General features: G+C 48.2%; 1 protein-coding gene across 2 annotated transcripts in view; it reads left to right on the top strand.

The window, feature by feature from the left end:
• Positions 1-1,733: 1,733 nt before the first annotated feature.
• The window catches only part of SAG (S-antigen visual arrestin), a 40,449-nt gene continuing 28,257 nt past the window's right edge, over positions 1,734-13,925 (top strand). For both annotated transcript variants that reach the window (XM_032277873.1, XM_032277872.1), the window contains exons 1-4: positions 1,734-2,060; positions 3,560-3,690; positions 10,894-10,954; positions 13,541-13,585. In XM_032277873.1, the coding sequence (XP_032133764.1) occupies positions 3,616-3,690; positions 10,894-10,954; positions 13,541-13,585 (181 nt within the window). In that variant the 5' untranslated portion in view covers positions 1,734-2,060; positions 3,560-3,615. The remainder of the gene's footprint in view (positions 2,061-3,559; positions 3,691-10,893; positions 10,955-13,540; positions 13,586-13,925) is intronic.

Here is a 13,925-nt window from a genome sequence, read left to right as displayed (position 1 = left end):
CAGAGTGAGACACTGTCTCTAAAAGGAGAGGAAACAGACTCAGTACTCTAAGCCAAGTGGGAGAGGGAAAGAGCGGTGAGAAGCAAAGCCGGAGGTAACGGGGGAGGGGCACCAGGGCACGCCGGACCTGGCAAGCATTGTCCAGACTTAGATGGGAAGCCGTTGGAATGTTTGGATGGGCGCTGATGCCCCAAACCTCAGAACGGGCTTTCCGCGTATCCTTGTTTCATTCCCAGCTCAAGTCCCCCATGTAAGTGTGTTATTTGTCGCAGAGTGCCCTCCATGCGTTCCCTGAGTGTTCCTGGGAGCGGGCATTGTTCTAGGCACTATGAAGGCAGAAGTGAGAGAAATGAAATGGCATAGGCCCTGCCCTCCTGGAGCCTAGAATCTGGTGAGGGAGGAGAGACTGTAGAATAATTCTATAGGCCAGGCACAGTACCTCATTCCTGTAATCCCAGCACTTTGGAGGCCAGGAGTTTGAGACCAACCTGGCCAGCATGATGAAACCCCATCTCTATTAAAAATACAAAAATTAGCTGGGCGTGGTGGTGCACAACTATAATCCCAGCTACTCGGGAGGCTGAGGCAGGAGGATCACTTGAACCCGGAAGGTGGAGGCTGCAGTGAGCTGAGATCACACCACTGCACTCCAGCCCAGGCAACAGGGTGAGACTCTGTCTCAAAAAAAAAAAAAAAGAGTGAAGTGCAGGTGTGATTCCAATCTGGTCCTGGAGGTTGGGGATAGCTCCCCTGAGGAAGTGATTCCTGGTCAAAATCTGAAAGGCCAAGAAGGGTCAGCCAGGTGGAGAGAGGAGAAGCTTGTTCCAGGCAAAAAGAACAGTGGGAAGGAGCAAGCATGGCAGACGACGTGGAAGGAAAGGCAGGCGGAGGTTCCAGAGGCTGCAAGCTTTCTGCCTGCATTCTAAGAGTGATTTAAGCAAGAGGTGACAGGTCGGGGCTCGGAAGGCCTCTCTGCCTCTGTGTGGAAAATGTAGAAATAGATGCAGTCGGCCGGGTGTGGTGGCTCATGCCTGTAATCCCAGCACTTTGGGAAGCCAAGGCAGGCAGATCACCTGAGGTCAGGAGTTCAAGACCAGCCTGACCAACATAGTGAAACCCCTTCTCTACTAAAAATACAAAATTAGCCAGGCGTGGTGGCGTGCACCTGTAATCCCAGTTACTCAGAGGCTGAGGCCAGAGAATCACTTGAACCCCAGAGGCGGAGGTTACAGTGAGCCAAGACCGTGCCACTGCATTCCAGCCTGGGAGACAGAGCAAGACTCCATCTCAAAAGAAAGAAAGAAATAGATGTAGTCAGACAGTGGGGAATCACTCCGGTCTGGGGAAGCAAAGGCGGTGCTGGGGGTGGAGGACGCAGACAGGTTCCAGAGACACTGAGGGGATCAGCAGGACTCCTGAGCCATCAATCGGCAGGGGCAGGACTGGCTGGAGGAGAGGGACAGATCCAGCTGGCCTGCATAACACCAGGTTCATCTTGAGGTTGACATTTATCCTTGACCTTTTTGTTTATGCCCCACCCACAAGGTCGCATTAGCTGCCTGCTGAGTTTAATCAAATCTCTTCCTGTCCTGGCAAAGCCCGGGAATGAAGGGATTATCAGTCTATTTCCAGAATCCAAAGAGGTTTAGAAGAAAAAGTAGCTTTCATTTAGCTGTTGGCCCTCCCACCAACCTTCCCCAAGTGAGCTGTGTGACTCAGACATATGTGAGACCCTCTGTCTGGAGACTGGGGCGGGGGTGTTGCTTAATGCCCAGAACTGCTGAAACTACCAGTTCACCGTCTCAGCACTAATCCAACTCTGCTCCTTAAGTGGGATTTGGCTTTTAGACATTGAGACCTGGATGCTGGGCATCCTCGCTAGATCCCCTACAAATTCCCCACATACGTAGCCCAGGGGCCTCAGCAGTGCCTCTGCAGGCTCATCTGGTGAGACGGTACCAGCTTGCTCAGAACAGGGGCTGGCTGTTCATCATCTCAGGGCATAGAGACCCTCTCCTTGCCATCTGGCCCTTCCCACCTGGTTGGTGACAAATCACAAGGTATGTGACCACCACAGGCCAAAACCTTCTCAGAAACCTGGGGCAGGTGTGGGGAAGAGCTAGGATGGGTGTTTTCCTGCAGACAGTGTGTCCCGGCTTCACTTTTTCTGTGTGGTTTCCGTAAGATTGCTAATTAAGGAGACTCGAAGTGAGTCGGGGCAGTGGCTCATGCCTATAGTCCCAGCGGCTCAGGAGGCTGAGGATGGAGGATTGCTTGAGGCCAGGAATTCGAGACCAACTTGAGCAATACAGTCAGACCCAGTCTCTCCCCCCCAAAAAAACAAAACAAAAATAACAAAAATAAGTTAACTAGGCATGGTGGCACACACCTGTAGTCCTAGCTACTCAGTAGGCTGAGGCAGGAGGATTACTTGAGCCCAGGAGTTTGAGGCTGCAGTGAGCTATGATTGTGGCACTGCCCTCCAGCCTGGGCAACAGAACGAGATCCTGTATCTTAAAAAAAGAAAGCCTTAGTTAGAGTATGTTTAATTCCAGACCACAAAGATGGCCTCTTAATTGTAAAACAGTGGTAAAAGGGTTAACAAGAAAAGGCTATCTCTTAGTATGAATTGCTAAATAGAACTTTTGGGATTTTAATATATTCTTTTTTTTTTTTAAAGGTAGGATTTTTTTTTAAAAAAAGAAAAAAGACAGGATCTTGCCATGTCACCCAGGCCAGTCTCTGCCTCCTGGCTTCAAATGATCCTCTTGCTTCAGCCTCCCAAAGTATTGAGATTACAGGTGTGAGCCACAGTACCTGACCATTAGTATATTCTTGGAAACAGTATTTGTTAAGTGGTTATGTGATGGTTTTCAGGAACTTTTTTTATTTACTTGTCATAAGACACGGTCATGATAGAACCTTAAATTCAACCTGGCTAAGTGTGATAACATCAAAGGTTTGTCAGAAAGGAAAACCTCGTTGGAATCCAGCTAGACTCCCTGGTGAGGTTTACTGAGAAATGTTCGAAGCTTACCAAAACAATAAAGTATTAACTGGGTGCGGTGGCTCACTCCTGACCTCAGGTGATAAACCTCCCTCGGGTGGATCACCTGAGGTCAGGAGTTCAAGACCAGCCTCGCCAACATGGCAAAACCCTGTCTCTACTAAAAATACAAAAAAAAAAAAAAAAAAATTAGCTGGGCATGGTGGTAGGTACCTACAATCCCAGTTACTTGGCAGGCTGAGGCTGGAGAATTGCTTGAACCCGGGACACGGAGGTTGCAGTGAGCCGAGACTGTACCATTGCACTCCAGCCTGGGTGACGGAGTGAGACTCTGTCTCAAGAAAAAAAAAAAAAGAAAAAAGAAAAGAAAATATTAAAAACACCCAAATCATGCCATAGTAAAATGCAAACTAAGCAAAGACTAATCAATGAAACACAATGTTGAAGCAAGTGGAAGGGAATGTCCAGTGAGGGTGCACAGCATCTCGTGAGTAGGTCTTCTACCCAGGATGTTCTTGACTTGATATTTATGATTGTCTTGCCTTTCCCCAGCCTTCTAACACCTGACAAACATCCCAAGGAGGTAGAAGCTGCCAGGGACAGATAACATGGCAGCCAGCGGGAAGACCAGCAAGTCCGAACCGAACCAAGTTATCTTCAAGAAGATCTCCCGGGACAAATCGGTAAGTGGTGCAGAAGTGAGTGGCTTGATAGAAATTATTGTTAAAAAAAAATGGAGCTTTTTCAAGTACAGTGTAGTCATGATCAACATCAAAACCCTTTGATGTCTGGGGCGTGGTGGCTCATGCCTGTAATCCCAGCACTTTGGAAGGCTGAGGCCGGTGGATCACTTGAGGCCAGGAGTTTGAGACCAGCCTGGCCAACATGGTGAAACCCTCTCTACTAAAAATACAAAAATTAGCTGGGTGTGGTAGTGGGTGCCTGTAATCCCAGATTTGGGAGGCTGAGGCATGAGAATTACTTGAACCCAGGATGTGGAGGTTGCAGTGAGCCCAGATCATGCTACTGCACTCCAGCCTGGGTAACAGAGGGAGGCTATGTCTCAAAGGAAAAAACAAACAAACCCTATGAGGGGCAGGGAAGCTTTGTGTCTATTTTCCATCTCTGCCTAAGATGGATGATCAATGAGATATAAGTGAATGAATTAACTGCAGAAATACAGCATCTCTTCAGTCTCATCAAGATGTTAGTCCTGTGACCCTCAATTTTCTCCCAATCGCTCAATCCCCACACTGTCACCCCCACCTCTGCTTCTTTTCCTAGCTGGCCTTGAACCCTTGACTTACTAATTAAACACTGTTTTGTCTGTACCTGTGATGCCCTTGGCCTTTCATCTGTCTATTGTGTCACCTGCCTGGGTAAAACCCAGACACTGATCAATGTGCCCCTGCCCCACCACGGGGCTCTCAAACCTCAGTGGAACCTGTGGGGCCACTGGAAAAGGGAACATGCCCCAGTCTGCCCCCTTCCCACCACTCTTCAGGGGCATGTTAGGTGTTCCAGATGTGCCCATGAACTTCCTGGCATGGGAGAGGGTCTACCCTCCAGCCTCTGTGGATAGCTCCACTCAATAGCTTCTTACGTCTAGCTCAGCACTGTCCAGTGCAAGCCACAGATGTAATTTTAAATTTTCTAGTAGCCACTTTTAAAAAGTAAGAAGAAATAGGTGAAATTCATTTTGATGCTATATATTTTCTGTCATCCAGGATGGAGTGCAGTGGTGCAATCTCAGCTCACTGCCACCTCCGCCTCCCGGGTTCAAGCGATTCTTCTGCCTCAGCTTCCCTAGTAGCTGGAACTACAGCCAGGGTGCCACCATGCCTGGCTAATTTTTGTATTTTTAGTAGAGACAGAGTTTCACCATGTTGGCCAGGCTGGTCTCAAACTCCTGACCTCAGGTTATCCACCCACCTCGGCCTCCCAAAGTGCTGAGATTACAGGCGTGAGCTGCAGCCCCCAGCCCATTCTGGCTGACCTCTGAAGCCCGTAAGGGACCCAAAGAACCTCCCCATCCTTATGGTGCCACCCAGGAGATCAGGCTTGGCCTGTGCGCTTTCTGCCTTCTCCTCTCCTAGTTGAGGAACTCGATCATTTTATTTTTTTTTATTTTTATTTTTTTTTTTGAGACGGAGTTTCGCTCTTGTTACTCTTGTTACCCAGGCTGGAGTGCAATGGCGCGATCTCGGCTCACCGCAACCTCCGCCTCCTGGGTTCAGGCAATTCTCCTGCCTCAGCCTCCTGAGTAGCTGGGATTACGGGCACGCGCCACCATGCCCAGCTAATTTTTTGTAGTTTTAGTAGAGACGGGTTTTCACCATGTTGACCAGGATGGTCTCGATCTCTTGACCTCGTGATCCACCCGCCTCGGCCTCCCAAAGTGCTGGGATTACAGGCTTGAGCCACCGCGCCTGGCTCGATCATTTTAATCAAGTACTCTGATTCTTTCCGTCTCCAGGCTCTTTCCCAAGTTGTCTTTCCAGCCCATTTTATCTCAGCTTCTGGCTGAAGAGGAAGCCACTTGTGTTCATTTCTCACGCTGTCCTCCCCTCACTCCTAGATGGACATCCTTTCCACCAAGAAATGTAGAGGGTTTTTGTAGATAAGTCACTGCAGGGGGAAAAAAAAGAATTCATTCAATTCCTGTCTCATGTATTCAGATCATTTCACCAGCGACATCTGTGTGGCCCTGGGCATGGTGTGGCAGGGCTCTGAGCCTTTTTCTCTGTGATTCTCTTGATGCTGCCCTCGTCTTTGACCTTCATGCTCCAGCAGGTGGCTAAATGACTCCCCCAGCTCCCGACATGTCACCTGCTCTTGACAACATCCAGAAGGAAGAGGCTGTGGTGTCCTGGGGTCTCTTGTAAGGGTCAGGACATCTCTCTGAAGCCTTCTTCTCTCACATGCCATTGGTCAAAACTGGGTCACATGCCCACCCTAAGCCAATCCCAAGCCAGAAGAATTAGATGATCATAATTGAATCAGTTCAATCAAGAAACGTTCCCTGGAGCTGGCCTCCTCTGAGCGTGCTGCCTCATCAAAGATGGTGCCTGAACACAGTTTTATCCTGGAAGAAGGGACGTGTGGCTGTTGGATGGGCCCCCGCAGGCTGGCTACAGTCTCACATCACACCCGCTTCTCTACCTGCCCCCCTCCTGCCCCGTCCTTCCTGTGGCAGTGGAAGGGCTGCTTTGCTCCCATCTGAGGTTCACCACTCTTACACCCTGGGCTGCATGGTAGGCCGCCTCCTCAGGGGCCTCAGCCATTGGTCTGTCTACGTCTGCAGCCTCTCCTTTCTGCTAATACTTTGCCTGAGCCTAAAAATAAGTACCAGCTGGACGCGGTGGTTCACGCCTGTAATCCCAGCACTTTGGGAGGCCCAGGTGGGTGGATCACCTGCGGTCAGGAGTTCGAGACCAGCCTGGCCAACATGGTGAAACCCCGTTTCTACTAAAAATATAAAAATTATCTGGGCATGGAAGAGGGTGCCTGTAATCTCAGCTACTCGGGAGGCTGAGGCAGGAGAATCTCTAGAACCCGGGAGGTGGAGGTTGCAGTGAGCCAAGACCACGCCACTGCACTCCAACCTGGGAAACAGAGTGAGACTCTGTCTCAAAAAAAAAAATAAGTATGGACCTCATCCATCTTAAAAACAACCACCAACTGCCCTCGACCCTATATCCTTTCTAGCTCTCCTTCCCTTGCAGCCAAACCTTTGGAAAGAGAAGGAAACATTCCTATCTTCACCTACCCTCTTCTCTTCCATCCACTCTTCAGTCCCCTAAGTCCCCACCACAGTCGGGCTGCCTAACTGGCTCTCCCCTTGCCGATCCATTCCCCACTGTGCTGCTGATATGAGCTAAATCTCAGTGCTCCCTTCTATAAAATGGGCTCAATTCTTATCTCATTGAGTTGCTGTGAGGATTAAATGAAACCATGTGGTCAAAGTGCTTAGCTTGGCCCCTGATACATGATAAGCACTCTAAATGCCATTTAATTCTTCCAAAAGCTATTTCTCTATTTAGCGTCTCTAAATACCGTTTAATTCAAGTCTTTCATCCTGCTTAAAACACTTCATGGTCTTCTGAGGTTCTTTAGGGTCAGGTCCTATGAGACCATTTCAGCAGCCGCCTGCATCCCCATTCAATGGCCATTCACCTGCAGGCGAAGCCACTGGCAGTTCTAGAAGCATTCTTGGACTCTGGGCTCTGTATACATTTTGCTCAGATCGCATGCCCTCACCGTCCCCTGTCACCTGGCTATGCCATTTGTCCACTGGGTAGAGCCCCTCTGAAAACAAGAACCTTCCCTCTCTCCTTGCCCTCCCCTGGGGCTTCCTCGCCACCAGCCTCTGCCCTGGCATTTATCCCAGGGGCATAATTGCCAGTTTACTTGTTGGGCTCCCAACCAAAGAGCAGGGACCTTGGGGACCAATGGGTTGTCTTCTTGGGTTTTTATTTTCAGTAGCCAGCAGCTGCTGGGACCTCCAGAACCATGTGTGGGATGAAATAGACAGGCGAAGTCTAGCAGGGGAGACTGGCTCCTGTGAGAGCACCTGGGACACGGTGTGGTGCAGGCTGCAGTGGGGCTGCAGGCACGTGCTCCCAGGGTGTGCGGGGCAAAGGGAGAGATGGGGACCCTGAGGTATCCCCTGAAGCATGGATAGGACTCCCCCCAGGAGAAAGTGCAGCAGAAGGGCTTTCCTTACAGTGGAAAGAATAGGAACAGAGGCACAAATCTGTGGTGTTTTGAGGAGCTGTGGCAGAGCCGCTGTGGCCAGTAGCCAGGAAGAGTGGAGCTGTTACAGAGGACGCTGTGAGTGTGGCCACGCACAAGGCACTGGAGTTTATTCCACAGGGAAGGAGCGAGCTGCCAGTAGACGCTGAGCAGCAGAATAGCAATTTATCAGTCATGATCCCTGCAAGGCAGCCTCTAAATAGGTAGATTTGAGGATATATATATATGGTTTTTTTTTTTTTATAAGTATCACATTTTTTATTGCATTTTAGGTTTTGGGGTACATGTGAAGAACATGCAAGATTGTTGCATAGGTACACACGTGGCAGTGTGATTTGCTGCCTTCCTCCACATCACCTATATCTAGCATTTCTCCCCATGCTATCTCTCTCCAATTCCCCACCCCCCGATGTCCCTCTCCTATTTCCCCCCCAACAGACCCCAGTGTGTAGTGCTCCCCTCCCTGTGTCCATGTGTTCTCATTGTTCAACACCCGCCTATGAGTGAGAACATGCGGTGTTTGATTTTCTGTTCTTGTGTCAGTTTGCTGAGAATGATGGTTTCCAGGTTCATCCATGTCCCTACAAAGGACACGAACTCATCGTTTTTTATGGCTGCATTGTATTCCATGGTGTATTTGTGCCACATTTTCCTTGTCCAATCTATCATCAATGGGCATTTGGGTTGGTTCCAGGTCTTTGCTATTGTAAACAGTGCTGCAATGAACATTTGTGTGCATGTGTCCTTATAGTAGAACAATTTATAATCCTTTGGATATATACCCAGTAATGGGATTGCTGGGTCAAATGGAATTTCTATTTCTAGGTCCTTGAGGAATCACCACACTGTCTTCCACTGGTTTTTTTAAATTTGAGACAGGGTCTTACTCTGGAGACCAGCGAAGATCTCTTTACCTGCTTTGTGGGAGAGCAAGGTTGGAGTGCAATGGTACAATTGTAGCTCACTACAGTTTCAGCCTCCTAGGCTCGAGTGATCCTCCTTCCTCAGCCTCCAAAGTAGTTGGGACTACAAGCAGGCACCACCTTGCCCAGCTAATTTTTTAAAAACTTTTTTTGTAGAGATGGCAAGTGGCAGAGGAGGGGGTATCACTTTGTTGCCCAGGCTTGAACTCCTGACTTCAGGCAATCCTTTCCACCTTGGTCTCTCAGTGCTGGGATTATAAGCATGAGCCATTGTACCTGACCAGAGGAGAGTTTTTAAAAGGGGCTGTTTGCTAAGGTGGGGGCATGTGTGAAAGAAATCACAAGAAATAGCCAGGTGCAGTGGCTCATGCCTGTAATCCCAGCACTTTGGAAGGCCAAGGTGGGTGGACTGCTTGAGCCCAGGAGTTTGAGACCAGCCTGGGCAACATGGGGAGACCCCATCTCTAAAAAAAATACAAAAACATTAGCTGGGCATGGTGGCATGCATCTGGGAGGCTGTGGTGGGGGGATAACTTGATCCTGGGACACAAAGGTTGCAGTGAGCCACGATAGTGCCATGGCACTCCAGGCTGAGTGACAGAATGAGACCTTGTCTCAAAAAAAAAAAAAAGAGAGAGAGAGATTACAAGAAAGAGTTTAGTATGTCACACAGCATTGAGAAGCAGCTGGGCACTGGTACATCCCTGGGCTTAACAGATGAGGGATGGCACAAATATCAGAACTCTGAGGCCCTCAGGGCTACCTGCCAGGAACTGTGGTCCCCAGTAGAGGGCTGTGCCAGCCCCAGGCCTGGCCACCATCCAGGCAAGGTGGAGACAAACATCTGGCCCACCTTGCCCAGCAGCCAGAAGGCCAGGGAATCTACTAGAGCAACACACCCTGGTCAACACTCAAGGGTGGATCTTGAGGGCGAGGCCAAGACACCCACAGTGTTTAGGAAGCTGGGACCCACTGCAGGAACCAGCAGGTAGCAGTGTGTGTCCCGGTCAGCCCTCTCCTCTCAGATGCCAGGCTTCCACACCACCCAGGCTAGTGAGGTCTGGAAGCCTGGCTTAGTGCTGGGAGTATAAAGTTTCCCATGGAATCTTTTCTGTAAACCAGGGTTCTAGTGGTATTTGCTTGAAGTCACTTCAGCATTAATCATGCAAGTAACCTAGAGGGCACAGGGCTACACTTCGGGGCATCTGAGATGGGTGGAAGGGGAGAATATAGAGAGGACTTAATGCCAACAGAAATGATTTAGGCGGTTCCTGGAATTCAAAATATGCATTTGAAGAAGGGAGGCAGCCAAAGGGTGTGCTCTCATTCATTGATGCACTTGGCAAACACTGACTCTTTGTGTGCCCTAGACTCTGTAATAGATGCTTAAAGATGTGCAGAAGACCCCAGCTTACTACCATCAAGGCACAGTCCCATGGGTTAAAGTGCTGAGGCCTGGGGAACACAATCCTGCTTTCCTATAAGTTCTTTTTTGTTGTTGTTGTTTTGAGACAGAGTCTGACTCTGTCACCCAGGCTGGAGTGCGGTGGCACAATCTCTGCTCACTGCAACATCCGCCTCCCAGGCTCAAGCAATTCTCCTGCCTTTGGAGTAGCTGGGATTACAGGCGTGCGCCATCATGCCTGGCCAATGTTTGTGCTTTTAGTAGAGACAGGGTTTTGTCATATTGGCCAGGCTGGTCTCGAACTCCTGACCTCAGGTGATCCACCCACCTCAGCCTCCCAAAGTGCTGGGATTACAGGCGTGAGTCACCGCGCCCAGCCTGTCCAGAAGTTCTTGTAGCAAAGAGGGGATACCTTTCATTCCACAGCTGGAAATAAAGGATTTAACAGCAAATGGATGGCAAAAGTCTCATTTGCATAATTTTCCACTGAAGTATTAAAAGGTAATTCAGCAAGTTTAGCTGGCTGATATCCAACCTGGGCTTGATGAGGGAAAGGTGGGGAGAACAGGGAGCCCCAACCAACCAAAGGGGTAGGAAGAATTCCTTGGAGCAGATAGATGAGAACTGAGGACAGAACACACATTGCCTGAAATCTGTTGTCTCTGCCCACAGCCGAGCCGGGGCGACTGCAAAGCCTCCTCTTTTCAAGATGAATGAGAAGATGCAGTTGCCGCTGGTTTTTATCGTGGATGCCTCAGCTTGGCATTCTTTGGCTCTTAGACCCACATCTGTTCTTGTTGCAGGTGACCATCTACCTAGGGAAGAGAGACTACATAGACCATATCAGCAAAGTCCAGCCTGTGGGTAAGTTGATTGGAGAAAATTGTAATGCTGTTTTTCCTTTAAGTCATCAGATAACTGCTCACTTTGTATTTTTAAAAATTGGGAGGGGAGGTGGAGGAGTAAAAAAAAAAAAATCAGCTTTGCTATTAATCTAATTAAATAAATGCAAATTAAAACATCAGTGAGGCACCAATGACTGATTGGAAACAATTTTATTTATTTTTACTTTTATTTTTGAGATGGAATTTCGTTCTTGTTGCCCAGGCTAGAGTGCAGTGGCGCGATCTCAGCTCACTGCAACTTCTGCTTCCTGGGTTCAAGTGAGTCTCCTGCCTCAGCCTCCCAAGTAGCTGGGATTACAGGCATGTGCCATCATGCCAGCTAATTTTGTATTTTTAGTAGAGATGGTGTTTTACCATGTTGGTCAGGCTGGTCTTGAACTGCTAACCTCAGGTGGTTCACCTGCCTTGGCCTCCCAAAGTGCTGGGATTACAGGCGCGAGCCACCTCATCCAGCTGGAAACAATTTTAAAGAGTGTGAAGAGACAAAGGATTCACGTCTGGAATGTATGAAGAGTGCTCAGAACTTAACAGTACAAAAAGTCAGACACTAGGAGAAAATGGGCAGAAGACAGGAAGCAAAGGTACACGGTAGACAAGCAAGCACGTGGAAACCTGTTTGGCATGATTAGCCAATAGGGAAATACAGATCAAAGCCACAGTGAGAGTGTATCGTACACCTACCAAAATGGCTACAATATTTTAGGTTGATGCAAAAGCAATTGCAGTTTTTTGCCATTCCTTTCAATGTAGTAGCACGATCTTGGCTCACTGCAACCTCCGCCTCCTGGGCTCAAGCGATCCTCCCACCACGGCCTCCTAAGTAGCTGAGACTTCAGGCATGTGCCACCATGCCCGGCTACTTTTTATATTTTTTGTAGAGTTGGGTTTTCACCATGTTACCCGGGCTGGTCTTGAACTGCTGAGTGCAAGTGATCTTCCTGCCTCAGCTCTCAAATGCTGAGATTACAGGTGCGAGCCACTGCACCCAGCAGCAGTTTCTTAAAACGTGAAACATATACTTACCATATGACCTGACAGCTGCATCCGGGCACTTAGAGAAATGAAAACTGGTGTCCTCACAAAAACCTATACGTCATTGTTCACTGCAGCTTCATTTGTGGTAGCTCCAAACCGGAAAGAACAAAAATGTCCCTCAGAATGTCCCACGTCAGCTTCCTAGTTTTGACATCGTACTATAATTATGGCAGATGGAACCATTGGGAGAAACTGCATGAAGGATACGAGGGGCGTCTCAGTGCTATCTTTGCAGCTTCCTGTGAATCTGTAATCATTTCAACACAAAAGGGTTTTTAAAGACTGTAGAAAAGCTGGCAGTTTCAGATACTGGATATGAAAATGTTCCTTGGCAAAACACTTTCTGGAAGGTTATTTGGCAGCATGTTATCAAAAGCCAAATCCAATTGTATAATTTATTTTTTAAAAATCATGGAGAGATATAAAGAAGTATGTATAAGGATGCTTATCACAATATTAATTATAATGGGAACATTGGAGGCAACCTGGATGCCTCACAACAGGAAGTGATTAAATCATTGATGGTGCATCCATTCAATTGAGTAATATGTAGCTATTAAAATGATTAGCACGTTTTCTCTATATGTGCGTGTATATGTATATGTGTGTATAGATGTATGTATGTATGAATAGATGTTTGCAATGTATAACTGAGTGAGGAAAACACTTAACTGAACATATGTGCAGTAGGGTCTCTTTTTTTTACTTAGTAAAAACATTTGTATAATTAAGTTATATATGTTTGGAAAAAAAATTTGGGGGGGGGTCGTGCAGGGCAGTGTCTCACTCTGTCACCTAGGCTGGAGTGCAGTGGCACAGTCACAGCTGACTGCAGCCTCGACCTCACAGGTTCAAGAAATCCCCCTACCTCAGACTCTCAGGTAGCTGGGACCACAGGTGTGCACCACCACGCCTGGCCCATGCCTTACTAACTTTTTTTCTTTTTTCTTTTTAGTATGTTTTGAGAAAAGTTCTGACTCTATTGCCCGGGATTGAGTGAAGTGGCATGATGATGGCTTACCCCAGCCTTGACTTCCCTGGCTCAAGGGATCCTCCTCCTCAGCCTGCTTGGAACTAAAGACATGTACTACCATGCCCAGCTAATTTTTTTATTTTTTAGAGACAGGGTCTCATTTTGTTACCAAGGCTGCTGGCTTATATTTTAAAAACTTTTTGTAGAGACAAGGATCTCACTATGTTGCTTAGGCTGGTCTCGAACTCCTGGGTTTGAGCAGTCCTCCTGCCTTGGCTTCCCGAAGTGCTGGGATTACAGGCATGAGCCACCACGCCTGGTCTGGAAAAAAGAAAAATCTGCACCAAGATCTTCACAATGGGTATTTTAGATAGTAGGAGTCTGGATGACTTTGTTTTCTCTTTGCTTAACTTTTCTTTCTTTCTTATAATGAACATGAATTACATGTGCAATTAAAAACATACATAGTTTTTAAAGTAGGCGTCTGGTTTCTTTGATCTTCTTCACCCTCACTGCTCTCTCCCTCTTTTGCCTTAGATGGTGTTGTGTTGGTGGATCCTGATCTCCTGAAGGGAAAGAAAGGTGAGATAAAACCCCTTGCCTCAGGCTGGGTTCTGGCCGGAGTGGGCTGCTCTCTGGGTGGCTCAGAGAAGGAGCATTTACATGGAAGGAGAGACGGGAAGGCAGAGGCCGTGCTCCTGCACGTGGAACCAGTGTCAGGCCCGTTGACCCACATTCCTGCCTAATTCACTCCACATAGGTCCTGTTGACACCAGAGCTCACTCGCTCAGCAAAGTCACTGTCCAGAATGGCAGATAAGTAGATGGTAGACGGAGCCCAGGTCTGTGGGCCCCATCCCTGTACGCTCACCCCTGTGTCATGGATGTCTGTGCTGGGGCAAGCTCAGGAGGGCACCTAGGTG

This window comes from Sapajus apella, unplaced genomic scaffold, assembly GCF_009761245.1.
Source record: "Sapajus apella isolate SASKATOON/1434 unplaced genomic scaffold, GSC_monkey_1.0 scaffold10, whole genome shotgun sequence".
In the NCBI taxonomy this organism is placed as follows: domain Eukaryota; kingdom Metazoa; phylum Chordata; class Mammalia; order Primates; family Cebidae; genus Sapajus; species Sapajus apella.
The sequence above is the reverse complement of the archived record's forward strand: the minus strand, read 5'-3'. Positions and strand labels throughout refer to the sequence as shown.